The sequence below is a fragment of the Indicator indicator genome, chromosome 17 (assembly GCF_027791375.1).
Source record: "Indicator indicator isolate 239-I01 chromosome 17, UM_Iind_1.1, whole genome shotgun sequence".
NCBI classification, from domain to species: Eukaryota; Metazoa; Chordata; class Aves; order Piciformes; family Indicatoridae; genus Indicator; species Indicator indicator.
Genome location: NC_072026.1, coordinates 3,446,380 through 3,468,744, shown reverse-complemented (window position 1 = coordinate 3,468,744; position 22,365 = coordinate 3,446,380). Strand labels below are relative to the sequence as shown.

General features: G+C 47.9%; 1 protein-coding gene across 1 annotated transcript in view; it reads left to right on the top strand.

Annotated features, from left to right (window-relative positions):
* The window catches only part of SH3BGRL (SH3 domain binding glutamate rich protein like), a 35,661-nt gene that overhangs the window by 8,258 nt on the left and 5,038 nt on the right, over window positions 1–22,365 (top strand). The window contains 3 exon segments of the mRNA XM_054388830.1: window positions 18,014–18,037; window positions 18,039–18,224; window positions 21,490–21,570. Coding sequence (XP_054244805.1) covers window positions 18,014–18,037; window positions 18,039–18,224; window positions 21,490–21,570 — 291 coding nt within the window.

The following is a 22,365-nucleotide window of genomic DNA, read 5'->3' as shown; positions in this document are numbered from 1 at the left end:
AGGAAGTTCCTCCAGAGATCTGTGCTGCTGGATGAAAAGCTGCACATAATCCAGTAATGTGCATTCACAGCCTGGAACCAACCATCTTCTGGGCTGCATCCCCAGCAGTGTGGGTAGCAGGTCAAAGGAGGGGATTCTGCCCCTCTGCTCTGCTCTGCTGAGACCTCACCTGAAGTGCTGGGTCCAGCTCTGGAGTCCTCAGCTTGGGAGAGATGTGGACGTGCTGGAGCGGGTCCAGAAGAGGGCACAGAAATGATCTGAGGGCTGGAAGCCCTCTGCTGTGAGAGAGCTGGGGTTGTTCAGCATGGAGAAGAGAAGACTCCAGGGAGACCTTGTTGTGGAAAGGAGAAAAAGTCAGAAATTTTTAGGATGGGAGATGACAAAGGAGAGAAGCTGGACACTATAAATCTATGGTGAATCTGTGTCTTTAGTAGATTGGAATTGCTGTCTTTAAACAATGTAAGTGAGAAATGCTATTAAGTAGGATGAGATGGTCACTGTAGGATAAACAACCAAATAAGGTAGGATTCTGCAGCTGAGAAAGAACTGAAGAAGCATGAGAAGTGAATAAGATCATGTCAGGCATGGGAGAGCAAATAGGAAGTGATTATTTATAACTTCTAATGCAACAGCTCTGGGGGAGCAAATGAGACAAGCAGGCTGCAGGTTCAGTGTCAGTGAAGTACTTTGGCAACACGTAGTGTGATGGAGAAACTCCCTGCCCTCTAGAGAGCATGGTGCATGGCAGAATATGCATGGGCTTGGGAAGCAGTGAGGCAAATTAAGAGGGAAGGTCTATTAAGGATTATTATACGTAATTACTGCACCTCTGACTCAAAACTGTGGATTGTTGGAGTCTGGGAAAGGAAAACGTGGTGTAACCTTCTGCGCTCAATCTGTTGGTGTGCCCCTCCCAGGGATCTGTGCTCGGTGGAGACAGGATGCTGGGGCAGACAAGTGTTGGACCTAACCCAACAAAGCTGTTCATTCTGTTCTTGGATGAAATTGGCTCTGGTCCCAAAATTAACCAGTTTGCATTTAAAAATTGAAGAACATGTTGGAGAAGAACGGGGCTTTGAAGCAACCTGGCTGAAAGAGTTGGGGCTGTTCAGTCTGGAGAGGAGAAGGCTCCAGGGAGACCTTACTGTGGCCTTCTAGTATCTTAAGGGAGCCTACAAGAAAGCTGGGGAGGGACTTTTTAGGGTGTCAGGGAGTGATAGGACTGGTAGGAATGGAGCAAAACTAGAAGTGGGTAGATTCAGATTGGATATTAGGAAGAAGTTCTTCACCGTGAAGGTGGTGAGACACTAGAACAGGTTGCCCAGGGAGATGTTGGAGGCTCCATCCCTGGAGATTTTTAGGCCAGGCTGGATGGGGCTCTGAGCAACTTGATCTAGTGTAAGGTGTGCCCATGGCAGGGGGGTTGGAACTGGATGATCCTTGAGGTCCCTTCCAACCCTGACAATTGTGTGATTCTATCATCCAGTTGAAGGTGGCCCTGCTTGCTGCAGGAGGAATTAGCTAGGTGACCTTTAAAGGTCCCTTCCAACGCAAACCAGTCTGTAATTTTGTGATTCTATGTTGTGCAGGAAAAATGTTTGATGGAAAAGGATGTGTGTGTGAGAGGTGTGCTGGTTTGGTTTTAATTTGGTGGTTATTACAACCACTTGCAGTTGTAGAGGTATTAGAAGGCTCTGGACATTGAGGTGTAACTAGAAATTTCCTCTGATATCGAAGCAGCTTCAGGATCTGGTTTATATTCAGACATACGAATGCTACCAAAATCCTACCTCTCTCTGCTCTGCAGACTCAGAGATCCTGTGAGAGACTGGAGGTGTGAAAGGAACTTTTAACTATATTCATCCCCTGTGTCTTAGAAACCTGAGGTGAGGGGAGGGGCAAAGCAGAAGTTAATAATTCTGCTCTCTGTTTCTGTCTGAACAACTGCAGTTCTGTTCAGGAGCTGAGGAGAAGGCTGTAAGAAATCCTGTATGAAGCTGTTTGTTCTGCAGTGCCTGCTAGCAGGCTCAAGATACACACTGCATCCAGTTTGGGTGTCCCCAGCAGAAGAAGGTTACAGAGCTGTTGGAGGAGGGCCACAAAGATGATCCAAGGGCTGGAGCACCTCTGCTGTGAGATTAGGCTGAGGGAGCTGGGGTTGTTCAGCCTAAAGAAGAAAAGATTCCAGGGTTACCTTAGAGCTGCCTTCTAATAGCTGAAGGGATCCTACAGCAAGGCTGCAGAGAAGTTTTCATCAGGGTGTCTAGAGACAGGACAAGGGGGAATGGTTTGAAGCTGAGGGAGAGCAAGGTTAGACTGGAGCTTAGGAAGCTGGCATAGGTTGCCCAAGGATGTTTTGGGTGCTGCCTCCTTGAGGCCATTCAAGGCCAGGTTGGATGAGGCCTTGAGCAGCTGAGTCTAGCTGAGAGGTGTCCCTGCCCATGGCAGGGAGGTTGGAGGAGATGGTCTCTTAAGGTTGCTTCCAACCTAAGCCATTCTATGGCTTGGACTGGACATTCAGGTTTTGCATAAGAAATAGTTGCCGTCTTATCTTCTGTTTTACATATGATGAAATGCACTGTGGGATCCAGATTGGGACTGGGGTGTTTGTAGCTGGGAGAGTCAGCAATGAAGCAAGCCCTACTGGGTGATGCACAGCCTCTTTGCCTGAGGTCTGAGCTGTAAGTGTGACTGGTGAAAGGTTTCCATTAAGCAAAGCTGAAATGTCACCCAGTTTTCCTGGGCTCTTGGGCAGACAGGGAGCTGTGAAGCTTGCAGGAGTGAACATTTCTTACCTATAAAACATCAGCACTGCAGGTGATTCCCAAACCAACTCAGTCTGCAGCAAGAACAGCACATGCTGGCATACATCACATTTAGACCTAGGTGATTAAGGAGATGGAGCAGAAACCCCTCTTGCCTTAGGCAGAGGTCAAGCTAAATTGGCAAAGCCCACTGTAAACAAAAAACAGGCAGCCTCTGGGGAAAATAGTGACAGTTTTCACATAAAAGCACAATTTTATGAGGGTAGTGGTTTTCAGGAAGGTTTAAGCAGCACATCTGTATTCACCTTGTGGGTTCAGCCTTTAGCTGGGCTCATGTCACTGGGAGTTTTGCCATGGACTGCAGCAGGACAAGAATTTACCCCTTGGGAAATGCTTAATGCTGCTTGTCCAAGATCATTCCTGTGCACATGTTGGAAACATGTTTGGCCAGAGCAGCAGCTGCAGAGCAACTGGCAGAACAAGAGAGGAGCAGAATAATTCTGTGAAGGAATTAAGAATACATCCCCAAATGTTCTCACTGAACAGGGTTAGAAATGAAGTTCAAGTGAAGCTGATTTGTGGATAATGGATGTAGGATTTTTCCCCTAGGCAGGAAATGCAATGTGTGAGTAGAAGTAAGAAGAAAATAAGGGGCAGGTTTGCACACTTAGTTATTAGTGACCTGATAATCCTGATTAAGAACTGGAAATTCCTTTCCACCCTGTAATGCAGATAAGCAAATCTCATGGTTCTGGTGGCTGAGTCTCTGAAACCTTTGTACCTGAGCAATCTTTCCCTAAATTTCTGTTTCCTTTCATCACAGGAGGTAGCTGTGAGAGCCACCGCTTCACATGCTTAGGACTGAGGTTTTAAGTTGCGAAAAGATCATAAAGCCATCCCAGGGGAATGTTCCTTCCAGGAATTTACACCTGTATAAACTGAGGAGCAGCTGGACAGCCAGCCCTGTCTTCAACATAATGATTTGGGATCAAATTTAGCAGCTTGGAAGGCGTTAGGATACCCTTTGCCTCACACTGCCAGCCGCTGAGCATTCGGCTGAGACTGAGGTGTGAGGCTGAGACATCAGGGAAATTAAGCTATTTTGGCTGCTTGCCCAGGCCTGGAGAACTCCATCCTGCAGCAAACAAACAGCTGGGGGACTTAATCTTTTAAAAAATAAAATGCAGTGTGTATTTGTCTTAGTTTCTGATTGTGGCATGCAGATGCTGGCTTGTACAGGGGAAGAAGGAAGTTTGTGAATTAGAAAAAGCAGACCCAATGGTGACCAGAGTCCTTCAAGACAGAGGGTAATACAGCTCAGGGACATAAGGTCCCTGAGGCCATACTATAGTTCTTCTTAAGGTGTTTTTTTTATTTAAAGATAATAAACACCTAGCAGCATAAAAGGCAGTGATACAACAATTAATGCTGTAAACTTTTAGTCTTTCTGTGTGTTAAACCATGCAGGAAATAACCCACCTTCTTCTTGCAAACCACAGGAGCCTTGTGCAGTACTTGTCTGTGTGTTTAACTCCTTTCCTAGCCAGAGTTTGGCTCTCATCAAGCAAACACGACACAACACGACACAACACAACACATGGGTTTCCTCTCTATACTCTGTGCCGTGCAGGGCTCCTCACTGTCAGCAGAAATCTACCAGGTTGGAAAGTAACTTCACTGGCAGCTGGTTCAATTAGCACCCAAATCTGCAGCCCTGTGCTGTCTGTGGTGTGTGCTGCTCTCAGGCTATCTCCTCAGGCTGCTTCCCCAGTGAAGATTGATGAGCCAAGCCTGTGGATATTGGAGTTTCAGGGTGGAAGGAGGTGGGATATGTGCTTTTCACAGGGTGTAGTTGCCAGCACTACATGGACTGCTAAGACCTGTTTTGGACAGCCCTCAATGAAAGTGAAGACAAAGAAGGAATAATTCTTCTGGCTTTCAGAAAGAGGTTGGCTGAAAAATCCAGACTCAGAACCTGACAACTGGGGTGACTTCCAGACTTTAAGCACTGAAGCTCTTTTTAAAGCTTCTTTTAGAGCTCAGGTTTTCAGTGGCAACCTCAGTGCTTTTTGCCTGTTTTTTTCTCAGCTATATTGAGAACTTTTGAATCTCTGGAATATGATATATTCCTAGATAGTTTTCTGTGTCTCCCAATAGTAAGACTGATGACCTGGGTGGAGATTAGTCTTCTGTGTGTTAAATTGTGTTACAGCCTGTCGTAAAAATTCTCTGTGAGGCTAGGCTGTGATGTATTTGATAGGGTTTGTGAAACAGCCAGAAATGATCCCTAACCCCAATAACAGAGTAAATAAGCATTGATTTGAAAACCCAATTATTCCTGCTCACTTGCAGCTTAGGGGAGGAAGCTCTGAGAGGCAGAGGGTGCATCCAGATTTGTTTAAGGAGTCTCTGACTTAAGAACTTCTTCCACACAGCAAAGGCTCCTGTTTGCTGAGACTCTTTTGTGCCTCACATGAGAGAGGCTGTAGAGACATTGGCAATACTCTGAATAGTCTTGCCAGGAGAAGAGGCTGTTGCCCTCTGCTCAGGTCCTCCCTGGGTTGCCTTTTGAGCATCCCAAGGCTGAAGAAGTGTGGGTGAGCTTCACCTTCTGTCATGGCTAACCTGGCAGGCACTGTGTCAAAGAGGAGACACAATGGGGTGAAGGAGAGCCCATGTGCTGGCTGGTGGGTGGGGAGAGGCTGGCTGTGGGGCTGCTCCTAGGTCTGGCAGTGGTGGGACATCTCCTCTCTGTGGGGATGAACCTGGTACAGGACGTAGCACTGAACAGTTGACTTGGCTGTGCTGAAGAGCTTAGGAGCATTACAGGTCTCTGAAAGCCTGCAGTTCTCTGCTGTTCTGCCTGACTTGTGCCACACAACTAACTCTGTGAACATCAGTGATGGCTGATGAGGGAAAGAAAAGTCGGAAGCTGTGGTTGCAGGTTTGTTGTCAGATTTCCACTTTTCTGCTAACCTTAAATGTTGCTCAGATAAGTGGAGTTGCAGGAGATGTTGTGGCTGACACCTCAGAGTTCATTCCAGACCCTGGGGCAGATTTTGTTAAGCAGGGTGCTGGGGTTTGCACTTCCTGGGTAGTCTCAGAAGCCTGATGTGTGCTGCAGGATAATGCACTGTGTGTAGGTTGGTTTTTTTGTCTGCTTTTCCTGCAGCTCTCACACGTTTGTGATGCTCAGGAGTTATGTTAGTTTTTTACTGTTTTTTGGGGGGAGGAAAGGGCCTATTTGTTCTTATTTAACCCTGCACAGAGTTTGGATGCTGTGGCTAGGCACACATCAGACATCCATGGAAATACAGCCTGCCAAGCTCCAACTCTGCTTCAGGAAACAACTATGTGTAATAAATGAGGAGTTCATGTTCTGCTGCTGCTGCTTGTGCTTTGTTAGTGGCTAACCGAGATAATGGAGCCTCTATTCCCACAGTAGGAAGCTGTCTCTCTGTTGGTTTTGGACCAGAAGAGCAGTTTTCAGGCTTAGGAAAGTCAAAATGCCACAAAATTGACTTAGAAAATCGCCAAGGGTCAATTTATTTTGTATTGTAATGGTGATGTTTTCCTTTTGAATAGGACAGTTCTGGGTGCTGAGATGGTTCGTGGATGGTGTCAGTGCCTATGGTCAAAGCTTTGGGCTTTGCAACACTTCAGTGTTTCTTTGCATTCTCCTCTGTACATCCCATCATCTTGCTTTAGGTCTGGAAGCTTGATTTTTGAAAGATGCATTTATTTTGGCTAAATGCAGCAGTCTAGTCACAAAAGAAACTAGAAATAGTCAGCTGAATGAGGTTCAACAAGGCCAAGTGTCAGGTCGTGCACTTGAGTCACAGCAACCCCATGCAATGCTCCAGACTTGGGGAAGAGTGGCTGGAAAGTTGCCTGCTGGAAAAGGACCTGGGGATGTTGGTCAACAGCTGGTTGAATATGAGTCATCCTGTGCCCAAGTGGACAAGAAGGCCAGCAGCATCCTGGCTGGGATCAGCAGCAGTGTGACCTGCAGGACTAAAGAGGTGCTTGTCTCCCTGTACTCGGCACTGGTGAGAGTGCATCTCAAATACTAGGCTCAGTTTTGGACTCCTCATTCCAAGGACACTGAGGTGCTGGAGCATGTCCAGAGAAGGGCAGTGAAGCTGGTGAAGGGTCCAGAGCACAAATCTTCTGAAGAGTGACTGAGGGAACTGGAGTTGTTTAGCCTGGAGAAAAGGAGGCTGAGGGGAGACCTTCTTGCTCTGTGATTTCCTGAGAGGATGTTGGAGCCAGGTGGAGGTCAGCAGGCTTACCTGAGTTGAAGCCCCCCAAAGCAATGCTGCTGTGTAGCTGGAAGAGTTTCTCTGGCTCAGACCCCCATGGAACTGTGTCAAGGCACATGCTGGTGCAAGAAGGAGCAAATACATGCTCAGAAACAAACCTTTGAAGTTCTAGGAGAAGGTGTTTCTCCCTAACCCTGATTTACAGGGATTGCATGTATAAGGTCCCAGCAAGAACCTGTGTTTCCCAGTGGTCCCTCCTGGATAACTATCCCCTGACCAGGAGGAGGTGAGGGCTAGGAGCAGCCTGGGCAGAGCCCATGGATCAGGAGGGGCAGGATTTTGATGCTTAACGGTTTGGATATTTGAGTTTCAGGCTGCTGCCAGGTGGTACCCAGTGACATGAGGCTGCTTCAAGTGCAAAGTTCGTCCTTAATCAAACAGGACTCCTGGTGGGGCTGTTTGCAGAGATCAGATGAAGAGAGGGGACAACTGTGCTGCTCTCACTCCTCCTGGGGCTGCAGGGGCCTGAAGCCCAGCGAGAGCAGAGAGTTAAGCAGCAGTCAGGCATCCCCCTGTTCTAAATCAAGCACAGATCCTTCCTTTTGAGGGAGGCCAAGTCTGACACCTCTCTGAATCTTGAAACACCTCACCCAGTGCTCAGCAGTTGGAAGCTTTATTTGCATTCACTGTTTCTCTGTGTTCAGGCTCTCAGGCTGTCTACAAAAAGGGTGCACAGAACAAGGTTTGGTGCTTCTTCCAGTAACAGCTGTGGTGCTGCCAACCCCTTCTTGCTGGGTTTTACCTCCTGCCTTGCCCAGTTGCTGGGATCTTCTGTTTCATGTGGGTGTAAAGTCAGTGTGTAAAAGGCTCGCTGCCATCCTGGGGAGTCATAACCCCCTGCACCAGTACAGTTTAGGGGCTGACCTGCTGGAAAGCAGCTCTGTGGAGAAAGACCTGAGAGAGTCCTAGTAGGCAAAAAAGTTCACCCTGAGTCAGCAATGTGCTCTTGTGGCCAAAGCAGCCAGTGGTCTCCTGGGGAGCATTAAGAAGAGTGGCCAACAGGTTGAGGGAGGTTCTGCTTCCTTTCTACTCTGTCCTGGTGAGGCCACATCTGTAGTACTGTGGCAGTTTTGGGCTCCCTAGTTCAAGAGAGGCAGAGAAACACTGAAGAGTCCAGGGAGAAAGATGTAGTTCATTGAGTTGGTCCTTATTTGGGATAAAACGTTGAAATAATGCTCTGTATCGCTGCTTGGCTTCTAGACCTTTAACAGGCAGTGGCTGCTGTGAAGAGTGTTGGCATCCTGACTTCTGCAGAACTTGATTTGGCAGTGGTGACTCTCAGAATTATTGAAAACATCTAAAGCAGACAGTAGAGGAATGTTTAATTCCTTTTTTGTTTGGTGGTTTTTGGTTTTTTTTGGTTTGTTTATTTGTTTGTTTGTTTTGTTTATTTTTTTGGTGAGGACACAGATGTCCTGCCTAGAGGCCTGCTGAATCTTATCTCCACAGCCATCCAGAACACTCTTGTGAGTTGTGTGCATCTGGTTGGTGGGCTTGTGGCTGAGCTGGACTCAGAGAAAGATTTTCATGCACTGGAATAAAATCTGAAGTTCCTTAAATGATGCTTTCATACACTGTCTTCAGATGTTGCCTCTGATAAGCTGTTCTGTGTCAGAAACCCAGCAGCACCACAATAGTCCTTTGACAGGAGGGTGCAGCAGGATGAATGGCTTCACCCCCCCAGTCCCTTGGTGCTTGGATATTATTTATTAAGAGCGGAATTTGACTTAAGCTGTGGTAATAAGTTGATCCTTAAGGTGCCTTCACAGAAAGTAAACTTGAAACGCATTCAAAAGTAATCAAGGCTTCGTTAGGCACTGCTGCTGCTGTTTGCCAGATGCTGAGAAGATATGAATAAGGAAAGGTTGCTTGTCCTCCTACTTGGCTAATGGGTAAAGGAATCTGCTTTTGGCCACTGCTGGAGGAAAGTAGCTGAAGAGACATTGGATGTGCTGCAGCAAGTCAGTTCTGACCTATTTATGGCCTTTCAGTATCTTTCTTACTAGGATTTGGCTGCAACAGAGCTTCAGCAGAACCGGGTGTGTGGCAGTGCTGACACAGAGCAAGTGACACTCAGCAGTTCAGCTGCAGTGCTGAGCTGGATCCTGGTGCCTTTCCATGACGAGTCGATGCCATCTGACTCTCAGTATTCCTGAGGGTCGCATCGTGCAGCACTAACCAAGGTGAACTTACCAATGGCTGAAGGGTGGGTGCCCAGAGGAGGGGGCCAGACTCTTCTCAGTGGTGTCCAGTGACACCACAAGGCCACAAGAAGGTCTCTCCAGAGCCTTCTCTTCTCCAGGCTGAACCATCCCAGCTTTCTCATCCTGTCCTCACAGCAGGAGGTTCCAGTTGGACACAGGAAGATCTTCTGACCTGGGTTTTGTTCCTCTGGGATTTGACAAATTCTTAGGCCTTGGGCTGTTGCCTGAGTGCACTTGAAATGGCATTATAATCCATGAGAGAGGCTTTTCTTTTTATTCTCATGAATCAGCTTTTCCATTTATGTAACAGTCTACAGTTTCTGGAGCAAGTTGTGGTCCTGTTTTGGGAAGTGCAAACTTTGTCCTTTGTTCTAGCTCTGCTCTTGGCTGATGCTGCAATACCTGATCTGTGGTGTGGTACCTCATACCTCATGCCTGGATAATGCCCCATTGCAGGCATTCCAGACAAGATGCAGCCTCCAGCTTAGGTTGCAAAACTCTCAGCAGTCTGGATTTTCCCCCCAGCCTTGCTCTCAAGGGGTGATCCTCTTGCGTCCTTGAACTCCAGAACTTTTTCCTGCTTTTAAAAGGTGTCTTCCAGAACGAGACACTGAGAAAAGAAAATCTGGCTGCTGCTCTCACAGCAGTCCCTGTTCCCTCCTGCCCTGGGTCTCAGGCTGGCACATGGTGCTGATGCAGCCCGGGGTGGGTGGGTGCCCAGTGGTGAGAACCACATCCAGATGGAACACTTTCAAGTTGTTGAGAGCAAACCACATCAAGAGAGGACTTTGTAGCAGCCATGCAGGATGCATGTGGATGTGCCATAGACTTTCTCAAAGAACCCTGATGGGAGAGAGTAAAAGTACATGTGGAGCCCATCTGGACTCTGCCTAATTCTGACAAAAAAAAAGCCCCAAAGGAATACGAGTACAGCGTGAGCTGCTCCAGCCTCCTGTGTTTGATTTAGGTCACAGAAGTCCGTGGTGGTTTTGCTGTGTTTTTTCCTCAATCTCCTTCCTCACAGTCCAGAAACCAAGCATTGAGGGACAGGCTGATGACATTAGTGCATGTAGTGCTGGGCAGAACAAAGAAGTGGTTTGAGTTCTGTAATGATAATTGCTAAGACCTAAAAATAGGCAGAGAGAAATAAGAGTGAGAACTGAATCTCTGGGAGATACCTCAGAGACAGCCCACAGAGCTCAGCTCAAGCAGGTCATTGCTGTAGGTGCCTACAAGTTCCTTACCCTTTGACTGCAGTGGGTGATGGCCACCAGAAGCACCAGAACAGGCACCTCTGAATTTTAAGCTAATCTGGGTGAGGTGGGAAGATCTGGCTTGTTCATATGAACTAAAACAAAAACTACCTTCTGGAATTTTACTGCAAACCCAGAGAAAGGCCAAGACTGAGCCTGCTTGGAGATGTTTTGTCTCTGATGGGAGTCCTGGGGGTGGAGAACAGGCTTAAGAGGGCCATCAGGAATGCGTGACATTTAAACACATAGCTGAGCTGCCTTCTCTGGAACTCCTACAAATTATGGTGCACTGGCAGGCAGAATTAGAAGTGTTTTGCAGCTGATTTGCAAGTGTTAGCTTCTGCATTAGCAACTTGAATGAGGAAGGCATTGTCATTTGGGGAATTAGATGAGAAATGTAAAAACAACCAAAAAAACCCCACACCAAACAAAACCACCCCAAAAACCTCAATGATTTTTTAATTCCAAGAAGTGGCTGTGGGTTTATAGAGTCACAGAATGGTTTAGGTTGGAAGAGACCTGTAAAGACCGTATGGTCCAACCTCCCTGCAGTCAGCAGGGATGACTTCATAGATAAGGTTGCCCAGAGCCCTGTCCAACCTGATCTGTGATGTTTCCAGGGATGAAACATCTACCACCTCTCTGGGCAACCTGGGCCAGTGACTCACCACCCTCGATGTAAAAAATTCCGTCCTTCTGTCTTGTCTAAACCTCCCCTCTTTTAGTTTAAAACCATCACCCCTTGTCCTTTCACAGGCCCTGCCCAAAAATCTGTCCCCAGCTTTCTCACAGGCCCCTTCGAGTACTGAAAGGGCACAAGAAGGTCTCCTTAGAGCCTTCTCTTCTGCAGGCTGAACAACCCCAACTCTCCCAGCTTGTCCTCACAGCAGAGGCATTCCAGCCCTCCCACCACTGCTGTGGCCTCCTGCAGCCCCACTCCAACAGGTCCCTGTCTCTGCTGTGCTGAGGACAGTGCTGGAGCCAGCACTGCAGATGGGGTCTCAGCAGAGCAGAGGTGCAGCATCCCCTCCCTTGACCTGCTGCCCATGCTGCTGGGGATCAGCCCAGGACATGGTTGGCTTCTGGGCTGTGAGTGCACATTGCTGGCTCATGTCCAGCTTTTCACTCACCAGCAGTACCAAGTCCTTCTCCACAGGGCTGCTCTCCAGCCCTTCAAACCCCAGCCTGAGTTGATACCAGGGATTGCTCTGACCCAGGTGCAGGACCTTGCCCTTGGCTTTGTCAAACTTCTTGAGGTTCATGAATTCCTGCAGTGTTAGCCAGCCATAGCAGCAGAGGTGGTCAGGCCCTAAAGCCAGGGTGAGCAGCTCAGCCTGTGGGACACCCTGCAGCGAGTTAATTTGCTTTGGCAGCAGCCCAGCATTCCTTGTGCTGCCCCAGTGCCTCCCAAGAAAGCCACTTTCTGGGTGTTTCCACCTGGGCTGCAGGGAGCAAGGGCACAACAGGGCTGGCTGCCACCAGAGTTAGCTGCACATTCCTTACGCTGTGCTTTTCCTGTTTGCTGTTCAAATTTGGTTTTCTCAATCTTCAGAAGGTGCTGAACCGTTTGAAGATCTGATGGTTACAAGGCTGCCTACAAACAGCAGCAGCAGCAGCTGGGGATTTGAGCTTTTTTCACCTTTCTGCACAAAGCTGATATCCCCTGTGATTTACAGACTTGCTCCCCTAATGATGAAGCAGCTCGTTTAAAATCAGGACTGTCAGAGCACACAACCACTTGAAAGACAGAATCAGAGAATTGTTCAGGTTGGGAAAGACCCTTTAAGATTTTAGTTGTTTTGCTTTGTCTAGAACCCGGAGGGCTGGAATGGGAAGTGGTGAAAAACCCTTTTAAAGCTGGTTTTGTCCTTAAGCTAAACCGAGAAGCATGCAAGATCAATAGCTAAAGGGTGGGGGCAAGAGAATGGGGCCAGGCTCTTCTCAGTGGTGCCCAGTGATAGGACAAAGGGCAATGGGCACAAACTGGACATCTGAACATGGGGAGAAACTTCTTTCCTGTGAGGGTTCTGTAGGATTGGACCCGACTGCACTGCCCAGAGAGGTTGTGGAGTCTCCTCTAGAGAGATTCCAAATCTGCCTGGATATTGTGATCCTGGGCAACATGCTGTGGGTGACCCTGCTTTAGCAGGGACTTGGACTACATGACCTTCAGAGGTGCCTTCCAACCCAACCATGCTGGGCTTTTGTGATCTAGATGCACTGCAAGGTTGGCAGGGAGGTCGGGAGAGGCAGCTCAGGCATTCAGCAGGAGCCAGATGATGTAATCATGGCTGGGAACTTTGTAGGAAAGCTCTTTACAGTTCTTTTAAATTCTCACAGTAATGTGTGAGCCATTTAATTACATCTTAAGTGTTTGCACCGCATGGGGTCAGGACACAGGACCCTAAGGAATGGCAGAGGACACCCTGTGCCAGGCCCCAGGAGGACAGAGCTGCAGCTGCATCATCAGCACAGGGAAGTTTGCAGTGTGATCAAAACAGCAGCACTCAAACTGTAAACTTTACTTCAGGTTCCAGTGGTCCATAAATAGATTTCCAAAACATGTCTATTGTACAACAAGGAATTTATTTATAAACTGGAAAAATAACGAGCCTGCAACCCCCCCCCCCCCAAACTCCCTCTTTGCTAGCAGTACAAACTAGGCTGTTCTTTTGTGTGTGTCTCCCTGTGTATACCAAATAAGACAGAAACTCCTTTGAAGTTCATTTCAATAAGTGATTTAAAACAACTGTTTCCTTGCAGCAGAGTAGTGTTGATACAGTTTTACAGTTCAGGTCAGAGCTGGGGCTGGAGTAGTGCCTGCTTGCTGGACCAAGGTCCTGCAGCATCGCTCCTGTCTCCTGCCTGTTTATTGTCTTTTAGTTGAGCTCTTTATTTTTTTTCTCTTTCCAATGAGTAAAGATTTGGAGGAGGAAAAAAAAAAATACTGACTCTAAAATGTTGCAGCCTTTTCTGCCAAGTTTTCTGCCTGCTTTCTGGGTAAAGCTCCATTTATTGATGGACTGCAATTCATAGAATTATTAAGGCCAGAAAAGACCTCTGAGATCATTGAGTCCAACCATTAACCCAGAACTGCCACTACTAAACCATGTCCCTCAGCACCACATCTCCATGGCTTTTTAATCCCTCCAGGGATGGTGATTCCACCCCTTCACTCTTTCAGTGAAGATATTTTTCCTAATAGCCAACCTAAACCTCCCCTGCTGCAACTTCAGGCTGTTTCATCCTGTCACTTGTTCCACCTCTTTCAGGTTGTTGTAGAAGGCAAGAAGGTCTCCCTTAAGCCTCCTTTCACGAAGGCTGAGCAACCCCTGATTCCATTATCCATTCCTGCTCAGAAGACTTGGTCTCCATGACCCTTCACCAATGGTTACATGTTTCCTTTCAACATTTTCTTAGGAACATCAGCAGAAAGCATGTTTCCACTCAGCTGAGTAATTTTAGCTGGTTTCCCCCCAAGAATGTCCCAAGAAGCATGAGTTGGTATGTTCAGCCTGAGAAACCAGGTGTGTTTTTTGGGGGGTTGTGGGTCAAGGCACCTTTGGACTTTCACAAGGACATCATTTCCCCAAGCAGGGCAGTGGTGAGCTCCAGTAGCATGAAGCCCTTGCCCTCAGCAGCTGACTTCAGCTGCTCTCCACCCCAACCCTTCTCCTTCCTTCCCTCTCTCTAATCCCTGGGATTTCCTTGTCTCCATCCATCCATTTTGCTCATTCCCATCTGCTCATGCCTGCAGCCTCTTCCCTTCCTTGCAGTTACCTCCCCATCCCTGTCCTTGACTCCTCTGTTGTGCTTTCATGTCTGCCCACATGTCCTTGTGCCCCAGGACCTTGTGTCAGTGACATTGCTCTCAGCTCAGTGGTTCCTGAGCCCATTCCCAACTCTCTGCTGGTGCTCTCTGCCCTGGAAGATGTGTCAGGAGCACTCAGTATAAACAGGGCTTTCTGTATTTGCGAACTGCAGTTAGCTTCAGCTAACACGCCAAAATAGCTTGGGACATGACAGTTGTTTGCACAGGGTGAGGTGCAGTATCTGGAAAGGGGCTGGCTGGTGTCTGGGGCTGGTTAGGCAACTGGGAAAGTTTTTTTTGGGAAGTGAGTGCTGGGCGCTGACAGCTGCATCCCAGAGAAGAGCTCCTTGCTCCTTCCCAAACATGGGCAGCAGGAACCATCTCCAGCCTCTTGTCCTGAGGACAACAAATGCCAGTTGGAGTAAGACAAAATACCCTGAAGAAGCCGCAGACATCTCTGGTTCTATTTTAAGCACTTCCTGTGGTATTCCAGTGCCTGAGATGAAAAGTTTAGAAGTCTTCTGAATCAAATGCCATAAAATGAGGAGATCTGGCAGCTCAGAGCCTGCTCTGCTCTGCCCCGTGGCTGGTGCCATGGTTCTCTGGAGCATTTAATGCTCTTGTCTAAGTGCTTGTCACCATGGCCAGAGGAGTTTTCTGAGGAGCTGGGAGCAAGATGTCACCTCATAATCTTCCAACTTGTTTTTTTTTCCCTTAGGCCATAAACACAGGGTTTCAAACTAATATTCCTTGTGTGTCAGCACCGGCTCCTTGCCTTTCTTTGCAGTTCTCTAGAGAATTCCCTTCTCTGACCACAGACAGACTGAGCAGCACAGAGACCAAACTGCTGTGCTTGCCTTCCAGATGGTGCCTTTTCTAGCAGAATAAATTCACCTCCAGCTCTGCTGGCTCTTCACAAAGAGGCACAGGGGGTTATCTGTCTTTGGAGCTACAATCCTGGACTTGGGATTTGATTTTGTGCTACCTGTAGCTGAAAAAACAGCCCAGAGACTGTCCTTGCTCCATGAAACTGGGAGAATGAATGAGAACAGAGTAAAATGGGCAGTGTGGCAGGGTACAGAGAGATGTTTTGAATGCATCTAAGAGGGAAACTTTATTTCATTTCATCATAGGAAATAATGTCCAGATAAAGTAGTTGGGGCATGTTCTTCATGGTGAACAAGCTTCTTAATGGCTGAGACAGTCCAGCCCTGTCAGACTTTGAGCTCTTGTTTTTTTGTGGCAGTTTAATAGTAGATTGGAATAAACCCCTTAAAAATTCTGGGCCATCTCAAAGAGTATTCTCAGCAAGCAGCAGATTCTGGACAAGTTAAGGACCTGAGACTAGCAAAAACTAACTGGATCTGTAATTTACTGTTGGTGGGAAATGATTAATTGAAACAGAACTAGTTTGGAGGAAGAAAAATATCCATGTATTCCCATGTCTGTATGTTTCCTCAAGATGCTGACCAATGACAGAGGAGTCTACAAAGACCTTTCCCTTGTTTTAGCCCCACAGAAACAGTTCATGAAGGAAGTGCTTGCTTTTTTCTCCTCAGAGCTGTATGGCACGATGGAGGAAAACTTCCCTTGACTGCTCTCTCCTGCTGTGACCCCTGTTTATAAGGCAGGCAAAGAAATCTCTTAGCAGTGGATTCAAGTCTGCTAAGAAATGTTTTTCTATACAGCCTGAACCATGAATTGTTTCCTCGGAGTGGTATTAACTTGTCCATGTCTATTTATTTTTAGCCATGATGAAAATTAGCTAAAGCCCAGCAATATTCTTCTGTTTAAGGGTAGAAGGGTGGTCACTAATGGAGTTCAGCAGCTCCTCTGCAGACGTGTGAGGAGGATTTGCATTGGCTCCTGCAGCCCTGAGCCTGCAGCTACCCTGCTGAAGCTGGGAGCGTTTTTTTCCTCTGGTGGGAGAGCAGGGCTGGTTCCTCTGCACTACAGAGATTCAGAGGGACATCTATTTATCCAGGTTTATTAAAAACAAACCACCCCACCCAAGCTCTAGTTTAACCTGGACTGGTTCCCTATTATGGGTTGTCACACAGCCAGCAGCAATGGCTCCAAAAGAGCTGCTGAAGAGCAAGTCAGTGTATGCTTAAAGGCTTGCGAGGCATGGCTGTCTCTTCTTTGGAGACACTAGGCTCTGCCCTCCCAAACCGCACCCTCCCAGTGCAGCACTTCTCCCACATTAAAGCCTTGCAGCCTCCCTCAGCCCCTGGTGCAGCATTGTGCCCCGTGGCTGCAGGGCCAGGGGTGCAGGCTCCATATTTGGCTCTCGGCTTGGCTGTGCCCTGACCTCAGCGCTGCTCGCCGGGAGCTGCCTCTTTTCCCTTGGCCGTATATGGAGAGGCTGCTCGGGGGAGCTGCTGGCTGACCTGAATTAGAAGCAGAGCAACATCTGGATGAAGCACTGCTTTTGCTGCAACTCAGCTAATTAGGTTAAAGCCAGACTTTGGACTGGGTTTGGAGTGCAGGGAATAATTGGAACAGACCAAATTTCCCATTCAGTTCTATTTTTTATTGTTTGCCAGGATGCACATGGTTATAATTTCCTTGATTGTGATAAAGTCATGCCAAGGAAGAGCAGAGCATAAGCAGAACATCTCTTATCAGGAAGTCAATAATTCATATGTGACAGTCATAAAAAACACCCTGACTGTGAAAAGCCAGCACAGGCTTTGCCACACAGATTCTGCTTTTCACTTTGGTGATATGTGAGTTCACAGAGGATGGGCTGCATCAGGGGTGGGACCTCAAGCAGCAGCCCCTCAAGATGTCTCCTTGAGACAGCAAGGATGGGGATGCAGGGTTGCAGCTCTTCAGAGACTGTACCTGTTGCCACTGAAACATGGAGCAGAGCAGGAGATGGGGTTTTGTCCAATGAGATGTAGAATTATTTAGATTGGAAAAGACCTTTAAGATCATCGAGTCCAACCATTAACCCAGTGCTGCCAGGTCGCTGCTAAACCACATCCCTCAGCACCACATCTGCACAGCTTTTAAATCCCTCCAGGGGCTGGAATCCCAGTACTTCCCTGGGCAGTCTGTTCCACGCCTTGACTGCTATTTCAATGAAGCAATTGTTCCTAATATCGAAACTAAACCTCCTCTGGGCAACTTGAGGCCATAACATGAGCCAAAATGGCTTTGGGATCTTACTGTTAGTGAAGACTTAATGAGGTCTCCATCAGGAAGTCCCTGCAGTGAGGTGCATAGGACAAAAACCTGGACTTAGGGAAGGGTGGATTCAGCCTGTGCTCCCAGGGGCTTGAAGGAAGCTGGTTGTACCTCAAATGTCCCTCAAGCAAACTTCACTGCACCTGAAGAAACAACATTCCCCTGAGTTAGTTGTAAGGCCTGGCCAGCAGAGACGCTGCTCATACCTCTGGTTTTGGTTGGAGAATCTGAAAGTTCACAACTTAGATGTGTATAGGGAGAGTGTCTTTAGACTTCAGCCTTTTCAGTTATACAGGAGCCAATCAAGGCTAAGATACGAATCTTTAGAAGATATTTCTTTAGAATTTTCTTACCCCTTCCTTTCCAACCTGTTTTGCACCCCTGTTGCTGCACTGACCCCTGGAATTGCAACAGCAGCAGCAGCAGAAAAAAAGGTTTGACTGAATTTTTTTTTGTTTGCTTTCTCTCCTCCTCTCCCTCTTTTGTGACAGATTAAAAAGCAGCAACAAGATGTGTTAGGCTTCTTGGAAGCCAACAAGATTGAATTTGAGGAAAAGGATATCGCTGCCAACGAGGAGAATCGGAAATGGATGCGGGAGAACGTCCCTGAGGACAGCCGGCCAGCGAGCGGCAACCCCCTGCCGCCCCGGCTCTTCAACGACAGCCGCTACCTGGGGGTAAGGCACAGCTCCAGCGCTCCACTGCTCACCCCACTCCTCACCCTTCGCTGCTCTGATCAGCCAGGAAGGGCTTGGCCAGCTGAATGTTCAAGTGTGTGACCTGACAAGTGCCTGGAAAGTCTGAGAAGCTTACCCACCTACTGAGCTTTTCATAGTGATCGATTCTTGAACATTCCACTTCTGCTGGAGAGGAGAGGTTAAAATTCGGACCTCCTGTTTCTCAGATCAGTGTGCTGCTTACCCAGAATGAGCCTACCATGACCATGCAGTGTATATGCTTTTATTTATCCCCTCTGTTTGTTTCTCTGCTCTTATGGCTCTGAAAGTTTACAGAGTATTTTAATTCTCACATTCACCGTGATTGTGAACTCAAACTTCACAGAAACCTGGCACTGTGGCACCAACCTTATGTTACAGAAGGGAAAACTTTCTCACTGTGAGGGTGACAGAACACTGTGAGGCTGCCCAGAGAGGTTGTGGAGTCTCCTTCTCTGGGGACATTCAAAACCTGCCTGGATGTGTTCCTGTGTGACCTGCCCTAGGTGATTCTTCCCTGGCAGCGGGGGTGGACTGTGGGTGATCTGTGGAGATCCCTTCCAACCCGTAATGTTCTGTGATTCTCTACAAGTTGAGAGGGCTGCTCTCTAGATGAGGTATGCTTCTAGATGTGGATCCCAGGCCGCTCTGTAGCCTGCTCATCTTCCACAGTAAGTGCTTGTATGAAGTGGTGTCCTCCATAAAGCAGTTTTCTGATCCTTCTGGGGGCCAGGCTTTGTGTACTGCTTGCAAAGTGAAGGCTGTTGCGGTCCACTTGCCCCCGTGCCTTGAACAGATTAAAACTCCAGTTGCAAATACAATCCCTACTCATTATTATTTTAATGCTTGATCAAAAGTAAGTTGCCTTGGAGCATTTCTGCTCAGCAGGCCATGCTTGAGTGATTATTAGATTAACTGTTCATTTTATTTTTAAAACTGAATATCTTCTGTAGAGGGCTCACACTATGAATTCCTCTGGTGCTCTGTGTTGGTTTCTAAGTTGGTTTGCAGTTTGGCTCTCACCTGCAAAATCTAAAGCAGAACCTGCCAGTTCTGGACCTTGGGAGGGCCATCCTGTGGTTACTGAAAGAAATCACTCTTGATGTACCAGGAATTTTTCTTGCTTGAACATGGTAAGGTACCACTTGGCTCTCAGAATTTCAGTGACTGTGGTTGTGGCATGGAAAAAGGTTGACTTGGAACAGCAAATGTAATGATCAATAGTTGCAGCTGAAAGGTGAGAGGGGGTGGTCACAAAGTGTTGGTCAGTTGTCTCTCTTCAAAACCAACCAACCACACAAAAGGAGGCAAAAAGTTCTTCTGTACCAGTAGGAAATGCAGTTGCAGCTGTATCACCTTTCTCCCTTGGTGTATGGAGCTTTGGGGACAAGGAGGTTAGACGTGAACATGAGGAAAAACTTCTTTGCTATGAAGGTGCTGCAGCCCTGGAGCAGGCTGCCTGGAGAGGTTGTGGAGAAATTCCAAACACACCTAGACATTGCAGTCCTGGGCAAGCTGCTGTGGATGCCCCTGCTTTATCAGGGGGGTTGGACTGGATGATCTGCAGAGATCCCTTCCAATTCCTACTGTGCTGGCATTCTGTAGTTTTGAACTTTGGTCAATTTGTCTAGACGAGTTCAAGTTACTACAGTTCAGCTTTCAGGAAGGTGAAAGTTAACTCTGTGCCCACACTTGAACCTCTTTATGTCTTTATCTGATCTCTCTGAAGCATGTACTTCCCAGTTTGTTTCATTTGATGCAGCATAACTGCAGAGGAGTGAGCAAACTGACTTTTATTGGCCTGTGCACAGCAGGAAGGCTGTTAACTGTAGATGCTGGGCAAGCTGGCATGAACCCTGCTCCTTAGTCACAAGCATTCCTTTCCTGGTAGATGCTCCAAAGCAGGCTGCTGGACTATGCACCAGCAAGATAAACACCCCCTTTGTTATCAAGCAGCCCCAGCACTGTCAACAGAAGGGCTTCAGGGAGGATTTAACATAATCATACCCATTTTTATCTAACCAGCACCTTAATGCTGCATGGGCAGATTGAACAATAATTTGCCTGATCTCTCGGCATCTTGAATCCTCTGCTCCCTGTACTCTTTCTGGCTGCAGCAGCCTCTTCTGAGTGCTGCCCCCACTCTGAACATGCTGCTGTTTTCAAACAGCACTTGCTCTTTCTTCAGCTTTTGCCTACCAGGCAGCCAGACATGCAGAGCAGCCTGCCCTTAATGGCAGCTTTCTCCCTGCCTTCAGCCCCAGACTGAGCCTGCTCTCAGCTGCTGCCTTGCCTCGGGTTTCTCAGCCAGGGCTCCTGCATCAAAACATTCCCCAGAAAAGCTGGTCCTGTTGCTTCAGTTCAGCAAGGAGAGGAGGAATGTGGTAACACAGCTATGTGCTGAGTTTGGAAATGGGAGTTGGGGGAAGTGTGTGGTAACTCAAACAGCAGTAGGCTTGCACAATCCTTCAGGGTTTGGTTGGTGTTTGGCAGCTGCTGATGCTGAGCCACGCTCTGGGGTTTTGCTTGCTCTTTCTGAACTGAGCTGTGGTGTTTGTGCTCCAGCAACACTGCCTTCTGCCCCGAGTACAAAAAAAAGGGCAGAGAAGGAGGCGTTGGTGTTTTGTTTATTGTTTAATTGTCTTTACCTTGATTTTCCTGGGAGGTGGTTGTGTGCATATTTTGAGCAGCTTTAGTGGACTGTGAGTACAATGAACCTGATTTATTTCCTTTGCAGAGACAAATCATTAACAGGAAGCAGGATGGGAAGGGATGTATTTTGCAGGTGTAACCTGAACTTTCAACAGGTTTAAGAGTTAATGTCTGTAGTTGCACGGTTGCCATGCTGCTGAGCAATTAGCAGTGACATCTGGAGACATTGGTAGTGTTTCTGACAGCAAGGTGTGGGCTCAGCTTGCTCCTTTTAGCAGGGAAATCCCTGCCAGCCCAGTGCCAACACCTGCCTTGCTCTGAGGGCTGTCCCTCTGGGAAAGGTGGAAGCACCTCACAGCATCAGCACCTTGTGACAGTGAAATCCCCATCTTGTCACGTCTCAGGCAGTGTGATGTCAGTGCTGATATCTGAGGTGACACTTTGCATTTTGCTCTTGGCCAGGGGAAGCCATTTGCTGGCTGTGGGTGGGTGGGTGGCACACCAAAGTGAGCTGGGATGACTTCTGACTGGTCGTGCTTCTGTCTTTTGTTTGCCCCGGGCTGCGGCGCTGAAGGACTACGAAGCGTTCTTCGAAGCCCGAGAGAACAATGCAGTATATGCCTTTCTAGGCTTGACTGCTCCACCTGGTTCCAAGGTAGGTGTGCATGTTTCTCACCACAACCTCTGGTTTACACCTTGTTCTGCTCATAGCAGGATTGTAGACTCGTGGAATCAGTAAGGTTGGAAAAGATCTTCAAGATGATCAAGTCAAACAATTAACCCAGCAATGCCAGGTCCCCACTAAACCGTGGCCCTAAGCTCCATATATGCATCCCTAAGCTCCATATCTACATATGAGAACTTCTAGGGATGGTGATTCCACCACTTCCCTGGGCAGCCTGTTCCAGGGCTTGAACCTCTCTTTCAATGAAGAACTTTTTCCTGATAATCCAACCTAAACCTCCCATGGTGCAACTTGAGGCCATTTCCTCTCATCCTATCACTTGCTGTTTGAGGGAAGAGACCAACCACCAGCTGGTTCCAGACTCCTTTCAGGGAGTTGTACTGAGCAAGAAGGTCTCCCTTCAGCCTCCTTTTCTCCAGCCATTTCTCACAGGACTTGTGCTCTAGAGCCTTCACCAGCGTCATTCCCCTTCTCTGGACATGTTCCAGCACCTCAATGCACCTCTTGGGTAAGGCCCCAAAGCTGAAGCCAGTATTTGAGGCATAGCCTCACCAGTGCCGAGTACAGGGAGACAATCACTGCCCTGCTCCTGCTAGCCACACCATTGCTGATCCAATCCAGGATGCTGTTTGTCTTCTTCATGCCCTGGGCACGCTCTGGCTCATATTCAGCTACTGTCAGCCAGCACCCCCGGGTCCTTTTCTGGCAGGCAGTTTCCAGCCATTCATCTCCAAGCCTGGAGCATTGCAGGGGGTTGTTGTGACC